The sequence below is a fragment of the Sminthopsis crassicaudata genome, chromosome 2 (genome assembly GCF_048593235.1).
Source record: "Sminthopsis crassicaudata isolate SCR6 chromosome 2, ASM4859323v1, whole genome shotgun sequence".
NCBI lineage: Eukaryota > Metazoa > Chordata > Mammalia > Dasyuromorphia > Dasyuridae > Sminthopsis > Sminthopsis crassicaudata.
The window spans coordinates 334,236,462-334,257,883 of record NC_133618.1 but is presented as its reverse complement, the minus strand read 5'-3'; the positions used below and the strand labels follow the sequence as shown (position 1 = coordinate 334,257,883).

At 35.1% G+C, this 21,422-nt stretch overlaps 1 protein-coding gene across 13 annotated transcripts in view; it reads right to left on the bottom strand.

The window, feature by feature from the left end:
* The window catches only part of GPHN (gephyrin), a 762,070-nt gene that overhangs the window by 146,854 nt on the left and 593,794 nt on the right, over nucleotides 1-21,422 (bottom strand). For all 13 annotated transcript variants that reach the window (XM_074290409.1, XM_074290412.1, XM_074290421.1 and 10 more), the window contains one exon: nucleotides 12,616-12,753. In XM_074290409.1, coding sequence (XP_074146510.1) covers nucleotides 12,616-12,753 — 138 coding nt within the window. The remainder of the gene's footprint in view (nucleotides 1-12,615; nucleotides 12,754-21,422) is intronic.

The window sequence follows — 21,422 nt, the reverse complement described above, 5'->3', positions numbered from 1 at the left end:
ACCAATTTTGCCCCACTAAATTTCAGCCTTGGGTCACTTTCCATTATCCACTGCCTTTGTTCTTACATGCGTGCTGCTGAACAATGCTTGAGAAATTCGTGAAACAATGCTAATTAGATTCACTACAAATTTATGTTACATAAATTCAACTGGCTCCTTATTTTACACTGCCCTAATTAACTTGCTATCCTATTTATCACAGAGGCTTTCTAAATCTTTTCATTTTTCCTGAAACCTCCCCTGCTTTCCCTTTCCTCTAACCTCTCAAGAAGAACCTTGTTTTATATTTTACTTGAAAAAAAAATTGAAACCATTTGTCAAGAGTATTTGTGTATTCTCTTCTCATTTTACATGGCCCAGCTCTTCTGTTGCTATCTCCTCCTTGACCCCATCTCAAATAATGAGAAGGCCTTTCTCCTTGGCCAAGATGAATTCCTCCTCTTTCATAATCATATTTTGAATATTTCACATACCCACATTTCCTTCATCTGCAGAAGATCCCCATTTAATCTATCTATCTTCACTAGTTTCATATTTTTTTCCCCTTTTGTGATTAAAGTCCTTAAGAAAGAATCTGTTTACAAAATGTGCCTTTACTTTTTTTTATCCTCACTCTTCTTAACTCTGTACAATTTGGTTTTAAACTTTATCATTCTCTCCAAAGTTACTAACAACCTCCAAAATGCCAATTTAATGATCTTTTCCAAATTTTCAGGCACCCTTATTTCCTAGATATTCTCTTCTCTCAAGGTTTTTATGACATTATCCTCTACAATTCTCTTTCTACTTACTACGTACTACTTTCAGATTCCTTTGGAGCTTCATCCAATCCATACCTGTTAACAGTGTTGTAGATGTCTTTGCCCCTCTTCTCTTTTCTCTCTATACCATTTGCATGGTAATTTCATCGGTTCCTATGGATTAAGTGATTATTTCTCTGCTAATAATGGATATTTAAAACTCGATGTCCCATAGATATCCAACTAGTCCAGAACTGACTCTACTGTCTTTCCCTCTTAATCCTTCTCTCTTCTTAACTTACTATTGAGGACAATACCATTCACCAACCCAGATTTGTACCTTAGGTGTTCTTAGCTTTTTACTATCTCAGTCCCCCCTCTAACTCCCATTCAATCTGTTGCCAAGGTCTATTGATATACCTTGATTACATCTCTCATAAATGCCCTCTTATTTCCTCTTACATTGCCACAATCATGGTGCAGGTCCTCATCATCTCATCACCTAAGATTAGGGTTGGATAGAAAAAACACAAATACAATACCACTACTGGAAAATGAATTCAAAGTATATACTGTACTGATAGTGAATCAATGTCATTTTTTGCACATGAAAGGATCATAAGATCACAGAAATTTAGGGCTGAAAAGGGCATCAAAGGTCATCTAATTTAACTTTTTCACTTTCATGAATGAAGAAACTGGCCTAGTGAGGTTAAGTTATTCATTCAGGGTCATATAACCAATAAGAATCTGAGGCAGAATTTAAACCTAAGTCTTACTCCAAACCTAGCAATACACTCACTGTACTATGTTGCTTCAATGCTATAAGAAGATTTTGAGAGAAATGATTATTAAAAATTAATGATTTAGAAAGATTCAGAATTCCCTCTTTTTCTATATTCATTTCAAGACTTCAGCCTCTAAAGACCGTGCTAATATCCTCTATCTAATGCTACCCAATCTTACAAGAAATCCCTAATCTAAGATTAATTCCATTCAATCAAGCTTGAGTGGAAAACAGAGCCTTTTGTCTAAATTGCCCAAGTTTGGGGATGGTCTGGGTATAGAGCGTCTCCTTATCTAAAGTCACTCTTAGCCTCTTATTGTATTATTCATTCTTTCATTGATTGTTAAAAAATATTGATTCTCATCCTGGGGAAATCTGCTGTTCAAAGGTTATATGAACTGTGAGTCTGCCTCCATCATTGTCTGGTCAAAAAGAGAAATAGCAAAATGATCCTCCTTTTATTAAAATGCTAGCATTATTAATAAAAAGATTAAATTACCCAAAAATTATGTCTCTCAAACCCTTTAAAATCCCACAGATAAAATGTTTATTTAGAAATATGCTTATATTTTAAAAGTACAATGAGATGTATAAAGAATAATGAAATGTATGGAGAAGATGTAATAAGATATGCATAATTTAGAAGGTTAGCAAGATTCATGAATGTAACAGTACAATAAGATGAAACTATTTTAAGGATGTACTGAAATTCACTCAGGGAACAATGTCATGAAATGTATATGTATATATATGCATATGTACATGGAGACAAAGACCTATAGTGAAAGTTAACAAAAGATAATGTCTATATAGAGAAACATATACAAGTTACCTATTCTAGGCTAGTCCTTAGCAATTAGTAAAGACCAGTGCAGTTATTTAAAACCTCAAACACAAATTAGAGTCAGAAAACAGATTCAGATTATACCTATGGACTACAAATGTGACCCCGTGTAAGTGCTTTAAGCTCTTTTGTCTCAGTTTCTCTATTTGTAACATGGAAATAATTCCTGCAATAACTGTTTGACAAGGCTATTGAGGTCTAAATGACATATTGTTTGCAAAATGTTTTGGAAACATTAAAGTGCTGTAAAAATGCTGGCTGTTATTGTTCTCATCTATATTACTTGGATAAATTCCTCAGTTTTCCAATGTGGTTTTGAAGACCTCTCTGAAACAATGAGACAAAAAATAGACAAAGATTGCTGTTTAATTAGCTCTTAGTAATGAATTAGGAGGAACCCATTTGATTGGCTGAAAAAATAATTTGAATATATCCTAACCCCATTGCTACTCTGATTCCAATAAATATGCTATGTCAGTGTGCACAATTTGTAAGTAAAGTGGACTTCTCAGTGGTTGAGAATAATTCATGAGGTTCACTAACCAAAACTTATTTGAAGGAAGGAGTGCATATTACTTTGGTTCCATCCAGGAAACACCAGGAGCTACAGAACACTTGAAGTTATAAAATGACTCATAAACCCTCCATCCACACTGAGAATTCCCTGCTACAGAAATAGTAAATGCATCCTTTTCAGACCACGATGCAATGAAAATTACATTCAATAAAAAGCCAGGGGAAAATAGACCAAAAAATAATTGGAAACTAAATAATCTCATACTAAAGAATGATTGGGTGAAACAGCAAATTATAGACATAATTAATAACTTCACCCAATAAAATGACAATAATGAGATATCATACCAAAATGTGTGGGATACAGCCAAAGCAGTAATAAGGGGAAATTTTATATCTCTAGAGGTCTACTTGCATAAAATAGAGAAAGAGAAGATCAATGAATTGGGCTTATAACTAAAAATGCTAGAAAAGGAACAAATTAAAAACCCCCAGACAAACATGAAACTTGAAATTCTAAAAATAAAAGGTGAGATTAATAAAATTGAAAGTAAAAAAAAACAAACTATTGAATTAATTAATAAAACTAAGAGTTGGTTCTATGAAAAACCAACAAAATAGACAAACCCTTAGTAAATCTGATTAAAAAAAGGAAAGAGGAAAACCAAATTGTTAGTCTTAAAAATGAAAAGGGAGAACTTGCCACCAATGAAGAGGAAATCAGAACAATAATTAGGAGTTACTTTGCCCAACTTTATGCCAATAAATTTGATAACTTAAAGGAAATGGAAGAATACCTTCAAAAATATAGCTTGCCTAGATTAACAGAAGAAGAAGTAAATAGTCTAAATAGTCCCATTTCAGAAAATGAAATAGAATAAGCTGTTAACAAACTCCCCAAGAAAAAAATCCCCAGGACCAGATGGATTTACATGTGAATTCTACCAAACATTTAAAGAACAATTAACTCCAATGCTATATAAACTATTTGAAAAATAATAGGGATTGAAGGAGTCCTACCAAATTCCTTTTATGACACAGACATGGTACTGATACCTAAACCAGGTCGATCGAAAACAGAAAAAGAAAATTATAGACCAATCTCCCTAATGAATATTGATGCTAAAATCTTAAATAAAATATTAGCAAAAAGACTACAGAAAATCATCCCCAGGATAATACACTTTGACCAAGTGGGATTTATACCAGGAGTGCAGGGCTGGTTCAATATTAGGAAAACTATTAGCATAATCAACTATATCAATAAACAAATTAACAAAAACCATATGATCATCTCAATAGATGCAGAAAAAGCATTTGACAAAATCCAACATCCATTCCTACTAAAAACACTTCAGAGTATAGGAATAAATGGACTATTCCTTAAAATAATCAGGAGCATATATATTTAAAACCGTCAGTAAATATCATATGTAATGGCGAAAAACTGGAACCTTTCCCAGTAAGATCAGTAGTGAAACAAGGCTTCCCACTATCACCATTACTATTCAATATTGTATTAGAAATGCTAACCTCGGAATAAGAGCTGAGAAAGAGATTAAAGGAATTAGAGTAGGTAATGAGGAAACCAAACTATCACTTTTTGCAGATAATATGATGGTATACTTAAAGAACCCCAAATATTCTGCTAAAAAGCTATTAGAAATAATTAATGACTTTAGCAAAGTTGCAGGATACAAAATAAATCCACATAAATCCTCAGCATTTTTATACATTACCAACAAAATCCAACAGCAAGAGATACAAAGAGAAGTTCCATTCAAAATAACTGTCGATAGTACAAAATATCTGGGAATATATCTACCAAAGGAAAATCAGGAATTATATGAGCAAAACTACAAAACACTTGCCACAAAAATAAAGTCAGATTTAAATAATTGGAAAAATATTAAGTGCTCTTGGATAGGACGAGCGAATATAATTAAGATGACAATACTCCCTAAACTAATCTATTTATTTAGTGCTATACCAATCAGACTCCCAAGAAACTATTTTAATGACCTAGAAAAAATAACAACAAAAATCATATAGAAGAACAAAAAAGGTCGAGAATTTCAAGGGAATTGATGAAAAAAAAAATCAAATGAAGGAGAATTCCCTGCTACTCTAAGAAGATAAGAAAGTTCCTGAATACTATCTCTTGACAACTGCAACATACAACTCAGAGAATCTTTGCATAGCACTCAGACTTTGACACAGCCTTCCATGAGATCCATACTTCAGATAATAGCCAAAGTTTTAGGTGGTTTTAAGATGGTTTTTAGGATGGCTTGTACCATCCTAAGATAGGAAGTAAGACTGAGATTTTCTCATAACAAATAGAAGGAAGTTTCATGGCTAGAAAGGCCTCAGTCAATTGTACCATAATCAGAAGCCAAGACTGCAAGCACTTCTATATTTTGTCATGTAATTCCAAGTAAGAAAGCTTAAAGTTCACAGAATCCTTGATTTCCAATCAATGCTAATTGAATAAAGTTCATGAATGGTGAGAATTCATTTCAAAATCTTCCTTCTAATAATTGGCAACTCATATACACCATTTGTGAGTTTATAATCTATTCACGTCATGCATTTTAGCAGGGAAGAAAATGAATCTTTTTTTTTTTTTAATTTTATATATATATATATATATATATATATATATATATATATATATTTTATAATATTATCCCTTGTATTCATTTTTCCAAATTACCCCCCCTCCCTCTATTCCCTCCCCCCGACGACAGGCAATACCATACATTTTACATGTGTTACAATATAGTCTAGGTACAATACATGTGTGCGAATATCATTTTCTTGTTGCACAATAAACATTAGAATCCGAAGGTATATGCAACCTGGGCAGACAGATATTAGTGCTAACAATTTTCATTCCCCTCCCAGTGTTTCTTCTCTGGGTGTAGCTACCTCTGTCCATCATTGATCAACTGGAAGTGAGTTGGATCTTCTTTATGTTGAAAATTTCCACTTCCATCAGAATACATCCTCATACAGTATTGTTGTTGAAGTGTACAGTGATCTTCTGGTTCTGCTCCTTTCACTCAGCATCAGTTGATTTAAGTCTCTCCAGGCCTCTCTATATTCCTCCTGCTGGTCATTTCTTACCGAGCAATAATATTCCATAACCTTCATATACCACAATTTACCCAACCATTCTCCAACTGATGGACATCCATTCATCTTCCAGTTTCTAGCTACAACAAAAAGAGCTGCCACAAACATTTTGGCACATATATGTCTCTTTCCGCTCTTTAGTATTTCTTTGGGATATAATCCCAGTAGTAGCGCTGCTGGGTCAAAGGGTATGCACAGTTTGATAACTTTTTGGGCATAATTCCAGATTGCTCTCCAGAATGGCTGGATTCTTTCACAACTCCACCAGCAATGTATTAGTGTCCCAATTTCCCCACATCCCCTCCAACATTTGTCATTATTTGTTCCTGTCATCTTAGCCAATCTGACAGGTGTGTAGTGGTATCTCAGAGTGGTCTTAATTTGCATTTCTCTGATCAGTAGTGATTTGGAACACTCTTTCATGTGAGTGGATATAGTTTCAATTTCTTCCTCTGAGAATTGTCTGTTCATATCCTTTGACCATTTATCAATTGGAGAATGGTTCGGTTTCTTATAAATTAGGGTCAGTTCTCTATATATTTTGGAAATGAGACCTTTGTCAGAACCTTTGTTTCTAAAAATATTTTCCCAATTTGTTACTTCCCTTCTAATCTTGTTTGCATTAGTATTATTTGTACAGAAACTTTTTAGTTTGATGTAATCAAAATCTTCTATTTTGTGATCAATAATGATCTCTAGTTCTCCTCTGGTCATAAATTCCTTCCTCCTCCACAAGTCTGAGAGGTAGATTATCCTCTGTTCCTCTAATCTATTTATTATCTCCCTCTTTATGCCTAAATCACGGACCCATTTTGATCTTATCTTGGTATATGGTGTTAAGTGTGGATCCATATCTAATTTCTGCCATACTAATTTCCAGTTTTCCCAACAGTTTTTTCCGAATAATGAATTTTTATCCCTAATGTTGGAATCTTTGGGTTTGTCAAAGATTAGATTGCTATAGATGTACCCTTTTTTGTCCTTTGTATCTAATCTGTTCCACTGATCTACCGTTCTATTTCTTAGCCAATACCAAATGGTTTTGGTGACTGCTGCTATATAATATAGCTTTAGATCAGGTACACTTAGACCACCTTCCTCTGAGTTTTTTTTCATTAGTTCCCTTGCAATTCTTGACCTTTTATTCTTCCATATGAATTTTGTTGTTATTTTTTCTAGGTCATTAAAATAGTTTCTTGGGAGTCTGATTGGTATAGCACTAAATAAATAGATTAGTTTGGGGAGTATTGTCATCTTTATTATATTCGCTCGGCCTATCCAAGAGCACTGAATGTCTTTCCAATTATTTAAATCTGATTTTATTTTTGTGGCAAGTGTTTTGTAATTTTTCTCATATAATTCCTGACTTTTCTTTGGTAGATGGATTCCCAAATATTTTATACTCTCAACATTTGTTTGGAATGGAATTTCTCTTTGTATCTCTTGCTGTTGCATTTTGTTAGTGATATATAAAAATGCCGAGGATTTATGTGGATTTATTTTGTATCCTGCCACTTTGCTGAAATTTTGAATTATTTCTAGTAGCTTTTTAGCAGAGTCTTTGGGGTTATCTAAGTATACCATCATGTCATCTGCAAAAAGTGATAGTTTAATTTCCTCATTTCCTACTCTAATTCCTTGAATCTCTTTCTCGGCTCTTATTGCCGAGGCTAGCGTTTCTAGTACTATATTGAATAGTAATGGTGATAGTGAGCAACCTTGTTTCACTCCTGATCTTACTGGGAAAGGTTGCAGTTTATTTCTATTGCATATTATGCTTACTGACGGTCTTAAATATATACTCCTGATTATTCTAAGGAATAATCCATTTATTCCTATACTCTCAAGAGTTTTTAGTAGGAATGGATGTTGGATTTTGTCAAATGCTTTTTCTGCATCTATTGAGATGATCATATGGTTCTTATTAATTTGATTATTAATATGGTCAATTATATTAATAGTTTTCCTAATATTAAACCAGCCCTGCATTCCTGGAATAAATCCTACTTGATCATAGTGTATTATCTTGGAGATGATTTTCTGAAGTCTTTTTGCTAATATCTTATTTAAGATTTTAGCATCAATATTCATTAAGGAGATTGGTCTATAATTTTCTTTCTCAGTTTTCGATCTACCAGGTTTAGGTATCAGTACCATGTCTGTGTCATAAAAGGAGTTTGGTAGGACTCCTTCATCCCCTATTTTTTCAAATAATTTATATAACATTGGGGCTAATTGTTCTTTAAATGTTTGGTAGAATTCACATGTGAATCCATCTGGCCCTGGGGATTTTTTCCTGGGGAGTTGATTAATAGCTTGTTCTATTTCTTTTTCTGAAATGGGACTATTTAAGCAATTTATCTCCTCCTCTGTTAATCTAGGGAGCCTATATTTTTGGAGAAAGTCATCCATTTCACTTAAGTTATCAAATTTATTGGCATAAAGTTGGGCGAAGTAACTCCTTATTATTTCTCTAATTTCCTCTTCATTGGTGGAAAGATCCCCCTTTTCATTTGTAAGACTATCAATTTGATTTTCCTCTTTCTTTTTTTTGATCAAATTTACCAAAGGTTTATCTATTTTATTGGCTTTTTCATAAAACCAACTCTTGGTTTTATTTATTAATTCAATAGTTTTTTTTACTTTCAATTTTATTGATTTCTCCTTTTAATTTTTGTATTTCAAGTTTAATTTTTGGTTGGGGGTTTATAATTTGGTCTTTTGAAAATGAATCTTTAAAAGTAGCCTCAAGAATCTTGCCAACCTTTGTTATAAAAGGTATCATATGAAATCAAAAGTAATACTCACTTAATAAATCCTGGCTACAAAGTTGACAAAAAATAGCAAAGAACAGATTCAAATCAAAACAGTGTAGAATGTAGTTGATGAAAATACTGGTAGAGTGAGTGAAAACCTATTGGCTTGCCCCAGGAGGTAGCTAGCCTTCAACCATAGGCTGTATGATCACTTGCGAGATAAAAATATAGAAGGAATTCCTGTTCAACCACAGATTAGACTAGGAGGACTCTCAGTTTTCTTTTAATTTGGATTCTGTGATTTCATTCTAAACTCTGTCAATTCTTCTCCCTGGGCCTCAATTCCCTCATCTGTAAGATAAGAGAAATGCAATAGATGATTTAAAGTTCCTTCTAAGCTCTAAAATCCTCTCTTATGTTAAAATCCTTTCAAAAGCATACTTACTTGCATTTTTATATACAGTCCCACTCTTTGGTACTCTGACATTCTATGTCTGCTTTCAAGAGGCTCTGACAAATATACTTTAAAGCAACATTGTTGAGCTCATTTGACATCAATGACCTCATACTCATTCATGCATTCAATTTTCCTACACCTTCATTTAAAATACAAACTTTCCTTTAAGGCATTTGTGTCAAGGCTAATCTTATACACAGGCAGAGCTGGTGTGATTTGAGAGGGATAGGGAAGCTCTGATAGCCAGTCTCGCTGCTCCCCTTTTTTCTCTACTTGATGGCAAATGCCTTGACCTTTTAAAATGCACTTGGCCCTCAGAAAAGTTAAAACCTTAAGTTGTATGACCTAGGAGGATATAAGCTCCGGGCAGGCAGAATGTTTCTTTTTTGTCTTTGATTCTCCCAGAATCTTAGCACTTAGTAGGAGCTTAATAATGATGTGAAAAACATTCAGCTCTTTCCCGTTGAACAGAATTGAATTAAGGCAGGGGTAGTTTGGCAAAGAAAACAAAGGCACTGATGCTTTCAAGAAATGTTTTCTTCAGATAAAAGTTAGGTCTTCCTTGATAAGCCCTCAATTATCTCCCATTTCTCTCCTCAAATAGCTATCTTGTACCAAACCTGGGTAAGGCCTGTAACTGTTTTCAGTGCACACTCATCCTCTTCCTTCTCTGTCTCTTTCTCATAGAAAGGTGTCCACCTCTCTATGTTTACATAGAGAGGTAAAGCCCAATGGCTTCAACTTAAAGACCTCATGTGAACAGAATTCCACTACACCTAAGAAGGCCATTCCATTTTTAGACAGTTCTAATGGTTAGGGAAATTTTCTCTGTATACAGCCCAAATTTTCTTGACAATCCACAGCCTTTCTCAAATACCTGAATGAAAATAGATGGGGGCAAAAAAGAGGGAAGGTATCTGCCTAGCCTCCAATTCTCTTTTGCAAATAATTTCTCTGGGTTACTGTCTTTTATTTCTTTCTCAGCTTGAAGAAGTTGAGGGCTTGGTTGCCATCTCTTGCAGGATGAATACATTGATGCTCAATTTTCCTGTCCTCCTCTCTCCACCTGCCTCTAAACACATCCTGATCTTTTTGCTGTCTAGGGTAATTTCTCTTATCTACTTTTAAATGTTTCTATTCTATTTCCCCATTAATGTCCCCCTCTGATGCCTCTTCATAAATGAAAGCTACCATTGTACCACAATAGGAAAGGACCTTAGAGATCAACAAATATATGAAAAAAAAATCCCTTTAAAATATACCCAGTGAGTGATTAGCCAGCATTTCCTTGAAGACTTTTGGTGAGGAGAACCTGCCTGCCTCCAAAATGCTATTCCATTTAGTGTCAATAGATTTCCCTAGATCAGTTTCTTGAAAAACTATTACAAGGCTTTAAAGTCCCACAAAAAGATTCCTCAAATATATCTGTCAAAATAAAAACATTATGCAACATACTCTGACACTATAACATATAAAAATATTATTTGTTGATTATTGTATCAAATTTTCATTGATTTATATGTACTTTGTAAAGTTTCATTCTATGCAACAGACTGGCATATTATTTACAGTTGATTAAATAGGATATTTTTGGTTATTTCTTTAAAAGGTCCTTACCTTTGATTACAAAATGAAGAAAATAAGATTAAGATTGTATAATTTCCACTTATAGTATCTTTTAAAGTACAAAGATTAATTATAATGTAGGTGACTAGAATTTTTTAGGGATAGGACAGGATACTAAATTGGTATTTAAAGTTATCACAAACTAATGAACAAAATATGGAAGGTCACAATTAATGAGAGAAAAGAGAAAGAAAAACTAACAGACAAAATTTTAAGGGCATATTCAAACATTCTTGACTTAAGATGACATAAGGATTTGATAAGGCATGATTCAAATATCCAAACAAGATTCTGAAGCATTAAAGATGCTCTAATTTGAGCTGCTGGCCTTCAATGAGTATAAAAAAAGTAGCAGCAGTGATAATTTTAAGTTCCACAGACACAGATACAAATTAAATCATGTCATATAATTATGTCATACTTTGGAATATGTAACTATTTCCCCCATTTGTTTTTCAGTTTGGAGAAACTTTTATAAATACAAAATACTGTATCCATTGAATACAACTTTAGTGTTATATAAATCCCCACTACAAACTAATTCTGTTTTACATTATAAACTAAGCTTTAGTTGATTCAGCGGTTGAGTGCAGGGATCTTTATCATTTTTTCATCGGTATGGATAGAAGCAGCTTTTGACAAAAAGCTAATCATCCTTGAAAGGTTGTCAACTAATGAGTGATAACTGATATAGTTTGTTAGAATATATGAAGAGGAAGTGAGTTCTACTTTGCTGAATTTCTTTTCACAAGAAAAAAAAAAGACTGTTTTCTACTTTCTTGCCGCAATAAAGTACAAGTGACTTTTATGGACAATGAACAGACTATCAACTTCTAAGAGTGCTGCAGAAGTCACTAAGAGTGGCTATTTCGTAATACTCTTTCAAAATGACAAGTAGTAAGGACAGGATAGAAAAGTATATTTTAAGAATTGTTAATGTTTTATAATTCCTTTCTAACTTGAGGGTATATTCATACTTTCTGAAAGTATTTTTGTATTAGAAAATATGTGGAAAATATACAACCTATTTCTGAATATTCACTCTATCTTTAAAAATAGATGGGAACTTTCATTTTATCCAAATTGACTTCAGTTGTGAAGACCTGACATTTCTCTAGTGGGCTCTTTTAAGATTTTCCTCAGAGTGGAAAAACACAAGAGTAAATGTGCATCTTGAGTTTCTGCTTACATAATAGAAGGATGTCAGAAATGTAGGACAAATGTAAAATGTCCCAACACTGAATCTAGCTAAAGAGGACCTTCCATGTTTGTGATGAATCTACTGTTTAGTATGTTTCACTAGCCTTAGTCTTCCAACTAAAATAAATACCTTTTGTTATTTCACCTTAAATAATTTTATTTCTTATGTATTAGAAAGAACAGAAGTACATTCCTTTATTGTGGCTACAGATATCGCAGTTAATAAAAGAACCATAGTATGTTTTTATTAGTGTCATTAGTTGTTTCCCATTTATCAAGTAGGAATATCAGCAGGTAGTTTCATGAATAGTTATCTTTACTACTCTGTCTTTAGTCTTCTTTAGTTGATATTGGAATTAGTAGAAAAAAAAAAGGAAATAAAGAACTGTTTCTTAGAGTTAAGACAGAGTAGTGTAATAACAAATATACTATTTAATATTAAATATTTGATATTTTATGAAAGCTACAAATCTTAATATTAATCCTGATCATAAAGAAACATTGCACCTAGTGTATGTACAAAGAAAGGGTAGTACTATATCTAAATGTACCTCGGTAGTTGATGATTTCTGTTCCAAGCACCGGTGTCATCTCTAGGACCGTGATAAAAGCTTTATCCATAGATGTCAGTGGAAATGGAGACATGCGATGTCTTCTTGCCACTTTGGTGATATCAACAGCACTGTGACCTACACGAGAAGATTTCAGTGGTCACTAGAACAATTGGAAGGAGGAATAATTTGTGCATATAAATAAATTCCATTCTGAGATACTCCAAATAAAGACAACAAAACAAAGAAATGACCCACCTCAAAATACACACACACACACACACACACACACACACACACACACACTTGTATTAAAACACTGGAGGAAATTATCATTGATAAATTATATGCTAAAACTACATAGGATACATGTTTGATTTTCTAGTGAGCTAATTCAGGAGCTAAAAAAGGAGTGGTTCAAAGTGGAATTTGGTTGGTGCCCAGAATAAAGAGGAACTTATATTTTTGGGCCTAAATATTGTTAGTTCAGGTTCTTTCTTTTTTTATCTGCTGTGATTCTAGTCCTAAGGGATACTGGAACAGGGATAAAAAAGTATTATGACTAAATAACAAATTAGGGTACACTACTGTTGGGGAAATCATAGGCCTGCAATCAAATTACTGACATAATAATCTTCCCTCTAACGTCTGGTTCTCAATAGTGCAGAGATAGGCAAGGTTTAATCAATCAATCATTTAATCAATAAGAATTTATTAAGTGCTTATTACATGCCAGGTATACCTAAGCATTAGAAATAAAAAGAAACCCAAAAATAGTCCAGTGAAAGAAAGAGGCTTTTATAATGATCAGGGAGACAATATGTAAATAAATAGGAGCATACCAGATGAGTTTAGAGTAGAAAAAAGGAAATCTATAGAGAAAAGTTCTGGAAGTTGGGTGGGCAGGGACAGTAGGATGAAATGAGCTGAGTCTGCCAGGAGGCAGATGGCAAGAAAGGGAGAGCATTTCAGGGACAAGATGCTCCAGTTAGCCAAAGATACAAAGGCAGGGAATTTAGCATTGTATCCAAGGAGCAGCAAGTCAGTCAGTTTTTTAGGACACTAGTGTGTGTGTGTGTGTGTGTGTGTGTGTGTGTGTGTGTGTGTGTGTGTGTGTGTGTAATGGGAAGCAAAGTATAGGAAGTCAGAAAAGACTCTGAAGTAATAGGAAGTCACTGGAAATTTTTAAATAAGAAGATGGCACAATAAGACTTATAGTATACTTTAGCAGGTCTGGAGCATAGGTTAAAATGAGGAGAGGCAGGGAAACCAGTTAGAGGAAATAGTCTAGCTAAGAGATGATGAGGAACTAAACTGAAGTGGTAGCTATGTGAATGGAGAGAAGGAGATATAGATGTTATCAAGAAAGAAACAGGAAGATTCATAAATGGATGGGAATGACCTTGAGTAATAGACAAGTGTAGAAAAGAGGTGGGTTTGAAGGGAAAGGTAATTAGTTTTGTTGTAGACATTCTGAGTTAAAGATACCTATGAGACATTTGAAATGTCAAATATACAGTTGAAAATATGGAATTGGAGTTCAAAATATATAGATATATATTGTATATATATAGGTGTGAATTATTTGCATAGAGATGATATATGAATTGATGAGAGCACCAATGGAGATCACACAAAGATAAAAAGAGAAGAAGGCCTAAGACAAAGCCTTGGGGAAAATCCACAGGAGACCAACCAGTTGGTAGGAGGAAAAGGAAGAAAGAATCAATGTCATACCACTTACAGGCATTGTACCAATCCTACCTTTTTTCTTGGTCAGTTGGTAATAAGCACTATTTTTGTTTAAACCTAATGAGGATAGATCTAATTTGCATATTATATCCATATATAATTTAGAATAACTTTTCTTAACTGAATTAAAATGCTTCTTAGAAGGGATTTTGGGAAATTGCTGCGTCTCTCACCCAACTAATAATATTTGCTAAGATCAATTAACATTTAATTAACTGGTTCATTGGATTGAGAGATGCAAAGATTAGCAAAAAATAACCATCACCAACTAACATCTAAGGAGATTAGTTAGACAAAGACAAGCAGTTCTTATCCTCTAAGGGCTTTCCACTAAGATCAATAGCCATTGGCAAAAAAGAAAAAAACAAAAAACTATAAGATGTTGATATTCATAATGAATAGGACTGATTGGATGAAGTATTTCTCAGTGTTTAGTCACATGATCCCTGTTCCCAGAGCTGGGGCCTTGGGAGGGGTGTCATATGATCTCTGGAGGGATGAACTTTAAATCCTAGAAAATAGGAAGTTAGTGAATTTGCAGCAAGTGATGTGATCTGTGGGAGGCAGCCAGCATTAATGACCACTGGGTCAAGGATGGTTACGTCCTTTTAGTCTATCCAATGAGAAGGCTCAGGTCTTTTGTTTTTAAGTCCTGGATAAGGCAGAAGCTGATCAGGTTCCAGGTGCACATGGAGGGAGTTAGGATGGCTGCCAGGTGTGTCTGGGCCTTTCCCTGCAGGGATGAAATAAATGCTTTCTCTTTGTACCTGATGGTTTAGTTTGGGAAGGGGGTCTTGAACCTGACCTGTCCCCCCAGTTTATGTGGGCTCAGCCCAGGACCTATGGCTTCCCAGAGAGATGGCTGGGATCCTGATTCAAGGCAGGTGCCAGGTTGGGTTCTCCAACCGACCTTGAGATCAGACTCTCAGCCTCCCTCTCTGTGAAGAATGGGCCTAGGGAGAAAAGACACTCCGATACAAATAGAAGGCACACAAGTTTTCAAAGATCAAGCCTGGGTGAGAGAGAGCCAGGTAACTCAAGCATGCTTTATCGATAGGAGCTATCGGTTAATGTGCCCTTAAACCATCCCTTTGGGCCTTGGGATCATCAAACCTTGGGTGATCCAAATTAAAGGGTGAGGGCCAGATTAAGGAGTTCTGCTAACAGCTCAGGATAGGGGCTTTCTATGGTTGGCTATGAAGGTAGGCAACTCCTTCTGACTCCCAAGCCACCCTGGGGGGGTCAGCTGTGCATTTGCTAGAGCCTAGGGGTGAGATTGGATGCTCTGAGAGGGGGCAGTTCAACTCAAATCTTTGGATAAAAAGGAAAAAAAAGTGCACGTGGGTATTTCTGTTGTATGTGGGACAGTGGGGAAGGAATGGTTTCTTCCATGTAATTTTTGGCTGTTTGTGTCTGTGCAGAATGTCTTTCATGTTCGTTCTGTGATCTAGTAATGTGTTAGGAAAAAAAAAGAGAGAAAGGTCTGACTTTCCTGGCCATAGTTGGAGCTTTAGGAAAAGTCCATTGGGAATAATGGTGGGGGAATTTGGCAATCAGTCATTTCAAAATTCCAGAGCAATTCAATTAAATTGGGGAGGATCATGCAGAGAGTGAAGAGAGAGTGAAGATAGTTTTTTTTTTCTTTTCCTTCTTCATTTCCTAACGTGGGGCCAGAGGGAGAGAAACTATGTTTAATCACTTTAGTGAAATTCATTATTTGAGATAAGCAGTTTTATATTATTAGGAATTTAAAGCTGTATTTGATTGGATTTTAAGTTTTGAGTTATTAAAACAAAATGCTGCTAGCTTACCTTAGGGGAGGTCATGTTTGTATCTCCCTACTTAAATTAGATGATATGTTGCTTTCTAGAAATAGTGGGTGATCTGTAAACATTATAAGTTATGCCTTAAAATTTTGTCAGTTCTGCTGGATATATGTATAATTTTTACGAAATTTGGTTCAAAGTTATTTAATTGCAAATCTTAAAGTAAAAAAAAAAGTGATTTAAATACAAGGGGCAAGAAAGATTGATTTGCAAAAGCAATTAATAGTTTAAATGGAGCATCTAGTTAGAAGGGTTAATGGTTTGGGAGTGTATTTAAAGTATATCTGAAAAGAATTGAGCACATAGGCATTGAGAGGAGATAGAAATGGGATAAGGGAAGAGATGGCATGAGAGAAGGAGAAAGAAAGAGAGGAAAATGGCTTCCCAGAAATAGGGGACAAAAAGGGGCAAACCCCTAGTGGATTTGCTATTTGCCAGGGGAAAGGAGACACTCCATGAAATTGGGGCCTGTCTTTAGATGGCAGATTGGATCCTGGGGGAATTGGCACCCTAAAAGGGTTAGCTGTGAGAAGTAGGGATTGGGAAGCATGGTAAATTGGGGAAAATGCCATGTAGGGGGAAGAGGGGAAGGGCAACCACATGGAAAGGGCCTGGTCAGGTGACAATCCAATTTTCCCCTCCCCCATTAAGTGGTACAGTGGCTCAGTGGCTTTTTTTTTTTTTTTAAACAAACTGCAGCTTTAAAGGAACAGTCTACATTTACATAGTGTTAATAACTGAATGTTTTATTTTTATTTTTCAAGTTTACAGCTGCTCTAAGAGGTTTGTTGGAAGCGTTTTCTGAAAGCGATTTATTTCTACTAAGGTATCCCATATGCCTTCAGCAAATTATTTAATTTTTATAATGGTCTTCTTGTTTAAGGAATATGATAACAAAAAAAAAAAACCTAGAGCAGAATTTTAATTTGATCTGATAATTTGATAGGATTATTTCTAAAAGTTTAATATTTTTTTAAGAATGAAGAAATTATTAATGTTAAATCTGAAAGGTTCTTTTATGTGGAAATAGGATATTCTATGATTTTTAATTGATTGTATTTAGTCATTTTAAAGTTGTACCATTATTTAAAGGGACTTTGAGAATAATAGTTTTTGCCTTTGTCCCTTTGAAAATGTTTCTGTTATGGACAATATGCAATTTAAAATTTTTCTATGTATTGAGTATTTTAAAAGCAAAATGATCTGTGTAATGTTGAACTTAGAACCATCTACTTAGTTATGAAAAATGAGCCCAATAAGCTGTGAACTTTCTATAATGAATCTCTTACTGTGATCCTTAGAAACTAGATTCAGCTGAAGCTTTGATTAAGAAGTAAAGAAGTAGAACTTTAAGAAGTAAAACTTCTTTAAGGAAATCATGTTCTTGATTTTTCCCCTTATAGCAAATTTCTGTAATCAGAGCAAGTGATCAGTGGAAGATATAAAACACAATACAAGTATATAGATATTTTAATTTGCAGTCCAGCCCTGGAGAACTTTCTGGTTGCTGCTATTGTATTTTTTAACACTTTTACTTCCTGGGACTAGAGTTTCTTTATCTAAAGGCCTACTTTGCCCAAGTATTTGGGGCCACTCCAACGTTCCCTTTTGTTCATTGAGAGAAAGCAGACAATCTTATCATGCCTTGATTAGGGTAAGGTTATTTAAGACCCTAAAAGTTAAACTAATCTGCCTAGAATCTTTTATACTGTACGTTGATAGAAGGTGGGGCTAGGTCCCTGGGGTCTCTGGAACCCTAATCCTAGACCCCTGATTTATACTCATGTATACTTACTTCAAACTGCTTTCAGTTTTGTTAACATCTGCATTAATTGGGTAAAAACCTTCCCTTGTAAGGCCTCTAGGGTTTTTGTTGGGAGAGATCATTTAAAATGAAGGGTACATCTTCTACCCATTGCAACTACTCCTTTGAGGAAACAAAGGCAAGAATTTTGGAAAAACATTCTTTGGTATCTAGCCTAGGAAAGCTGTTTGGATGAGAGGCATTTATGATAACCTCATCTGCGCCCCCAGCCTTGTTCTGGGTGGATTTCTTGGTTATTGTCTCTAGTAACCTCTATATTAATTCTATCTTTGTTTATTCTTTTTCTTTTACTCATATTTAGTCCTTGCATTTTAATATACTTGTGAGAGTTGCTTCTTCCAGACTCTGAGTCATGAAATTCCAACTACTTGGTCAACCTGATTCTGATATTCAGCACTGGACGCGTTGCCCCTGCCTACAACTCACTCATCTCCTTCTTCTGCTCTATGTCCATTGTCAGCCTCAATCAGGTCCAGAAGATGAGACCTTTGTCTCTTTGTCCCAAATGAGTCTGGGTATGGACTGCTTGAGGTGGGAATGATGTGACAATGAACCTGAGGCCCCTCCACAGTGCTGTAGTTCTATAGCTGCTAGATGCCACTGTTCTGTGATGACAGAGTTTCCAAGACAGGTAGTGGGAGTTGGTGGAAGCGGGGTCTCTGATTCCTGATCATTGTTTTAAGCAGCAATATCCTGTCACCTGCTTGCTTATGCACTTAATCATTAGAGTAGTTCAAGGTTTAGCTTGAAGTCCAGGAATAGCTAAAGTGGTTCCTGAAAGCTTCCACTGTTGTGCAAGTGTTGATTCTAAATGGTAGAGGGTAGATTACAGTTAGTACTGAAGAGGGGCCAGCCTGAAGGTCTACGTCACAGAGATGCCCTAGTGGAAGATATATATCTAAATATATATCTAAAAGTTTTGCTTTTATATCTTGGACAAGAAGGAAGCAGGCCAAGTTCCTGGAGCATATGATAGAGTTGGGATGGCTCCCAGGTGTGTCTAAGCTTCTTCCTGTAGGGATGAAATAAATGCTTTCTCCTTATACCTGAAAGGGAATCTTGCAGCCATCCCACACAATTATATCACGAGATATGCTAACTTATCATTTTGTAGTAATAGAAATACACACACACACACACACACACACACACACACACATACACACACACATTTTAAAAACCCAATTTGAAGGGCAGTTAGATGGCTAAGTGGATAGAGCGCCAGTCCCTGAAGTCAGGATGACCTGAGTTCAAATATAGTCTCAGACACTTAACACTTCCTAGCTGTGTGACCCTGGGCAAGTCACTTAACCGCAATTGCCTCAGCAAAAAACAAAACAAAACAAAAAACAATTTGACTTTCTAATCTTATAAAATTAAAACAAAAAAAGAAAATTGCTTTACATAACATTTTGTGACTTACTTTTTTTATCCTCACAATCCTAGGAATTAGTCAAGTCAATGAGTATTTATTAGATTGTTGTTTAATTATTTTCATCCATATCTGACTCTTCATGACCCCTTTTGGAGTTTTCTTGTCAAAAATAATGGAGTAGTTTGCCATTTTCTTCTAGCTCATTTTACAGATGAGGACATCAAGGAAAACTGGTTTAAATGACTTCTACAGAGTTACATAGATTAGTGTCTAAGGTCACATTTGAATTTAGGTCTCATTGACTCCAGACCTCCAACTCTTTTAAATCATGTACCCTCAACCAGCCCACTTATTAAGTATTTACAACTTACAAGTAAGGAGATAAAAAGAAATGCAAAAAATGTCTGCCCTTCAAGACCTCACAATCCAATGGAGATAATATGCAAACAACCAAGTACAAAGAAGATACATACAAAATAAACTGGAGATACTTTCAGAGGGAATTCACAAACATTAAAGAAGATCAGAAAATGATCCTTGAATAGGGTGAAATTTTAACTGAGGAAGTAAAGCAAAGGAAGGCAGGAATTAGAAGTGTGGAGATATATGTTATCATCCCTATTTATCAAAGTGAAAAAAAGTTCATAAATGTGATGTGAATTTTTCAATCATATTATTAGTCCGGAGCAGAGCTGGGTCTAAAACTGATTTCAGACCACAGGTATGAATTTCATCTGAAAATACTAGAAGGTAGAGAGGAAGAGATTCAAGACAATAAGAATGATAGTGTGAGAAATACTGAAAAGTTTCCACAGAATGTTGCAAGCTTCAAGGTAATGTAAGAAAATAAGTACCAGTTACCAATAGGTTTTCAGAATATGAGAAATTAAGGAAGGTTCCCTGTTGGTTTCTCAGAAGCCTTGAGCAAACAAGGAATTAGGGAGCTAGGAAAGCACAACTGGACTCAGCCAATCAGAAAGAGTTTTGTAGTTCTGAAAAAGACACAAGCTTAAGATGAATAGCTGATCCAGCTCAAACTGGTTGGAATCAATGACCTAACTTGACCAAATGGCTATGCCTGTTTAATAGACTAACTGAATATTAAATAACAGTCCAAAGGAGGAGTTTTCTGCCATTTTTGAACATGGGATGTATGATGAAGGAGGAAAGACACCTGGAGGGAACCGAACTCTGGCCTCTGAAGGGAGGGAGGGACTGTGCCAAGCTAACACCCATAAAGCTTCTTCTGTTTCTGTGCTTAGAGCTCCTTTTTCGTGAAGAGGAGTGATACCACATCTGGCCAGAAATCTTAAGAGGATGCCTTAAGATTCTTCTTTAATAAATTTTCCTTTATATGTGATTTTCAGTGCTAAGTATATTTCTAAGAATAGTGGGAAGAATTTGTTAGAGAAGATGGGAAGGAATGGGATCAAGAAAAGTTGGTTTTTACGAGAAGGTTGATCTATTCTGGAGAAGAAAATAGTAAACCACTTTAGTATCAAGAAAATTCCAAATGGCGTCATGATCAAAACTGATGAAGTATTAAGTGAAGGGAGCTGTAAAACGAGGAGGAAGGAAGGAACTTGAAACAACAATTTAAAAAATGGGTCTACAAGAAATTGGGAAGATTGATTCTCTCCCCCTTACTTTGAAAATAAAGAGGTTGTGAAGCTTTATATCCTTTCAAGATAGGATCAAGACAGGGATGTCCTAGACTTAGCTATTACTGGCTCCCAGAAGCTACCTGTAAAATTTTCAATATAAGCATGTGTTATACAACAGTGCTCTTTAATTGTTCTGACTCTGTTTCCTTAAATTGTCCTGCCTTGGTTTCCCTAATTGTTCAGCCTCAGTTTATAAACATTCTGCTCAATCCTGCAAAACCACCCCTCCCTCTTAGAATATTTGATAAGGATGAAAGATCTTATATTTTAGAATATCAGAATGCCTCTCCCCATCCCAAGCTATCAGAATATAAGATACTATCTTATCAAGATGACTCTCCCCATCTCCGGGGTTCCTCCCCCTA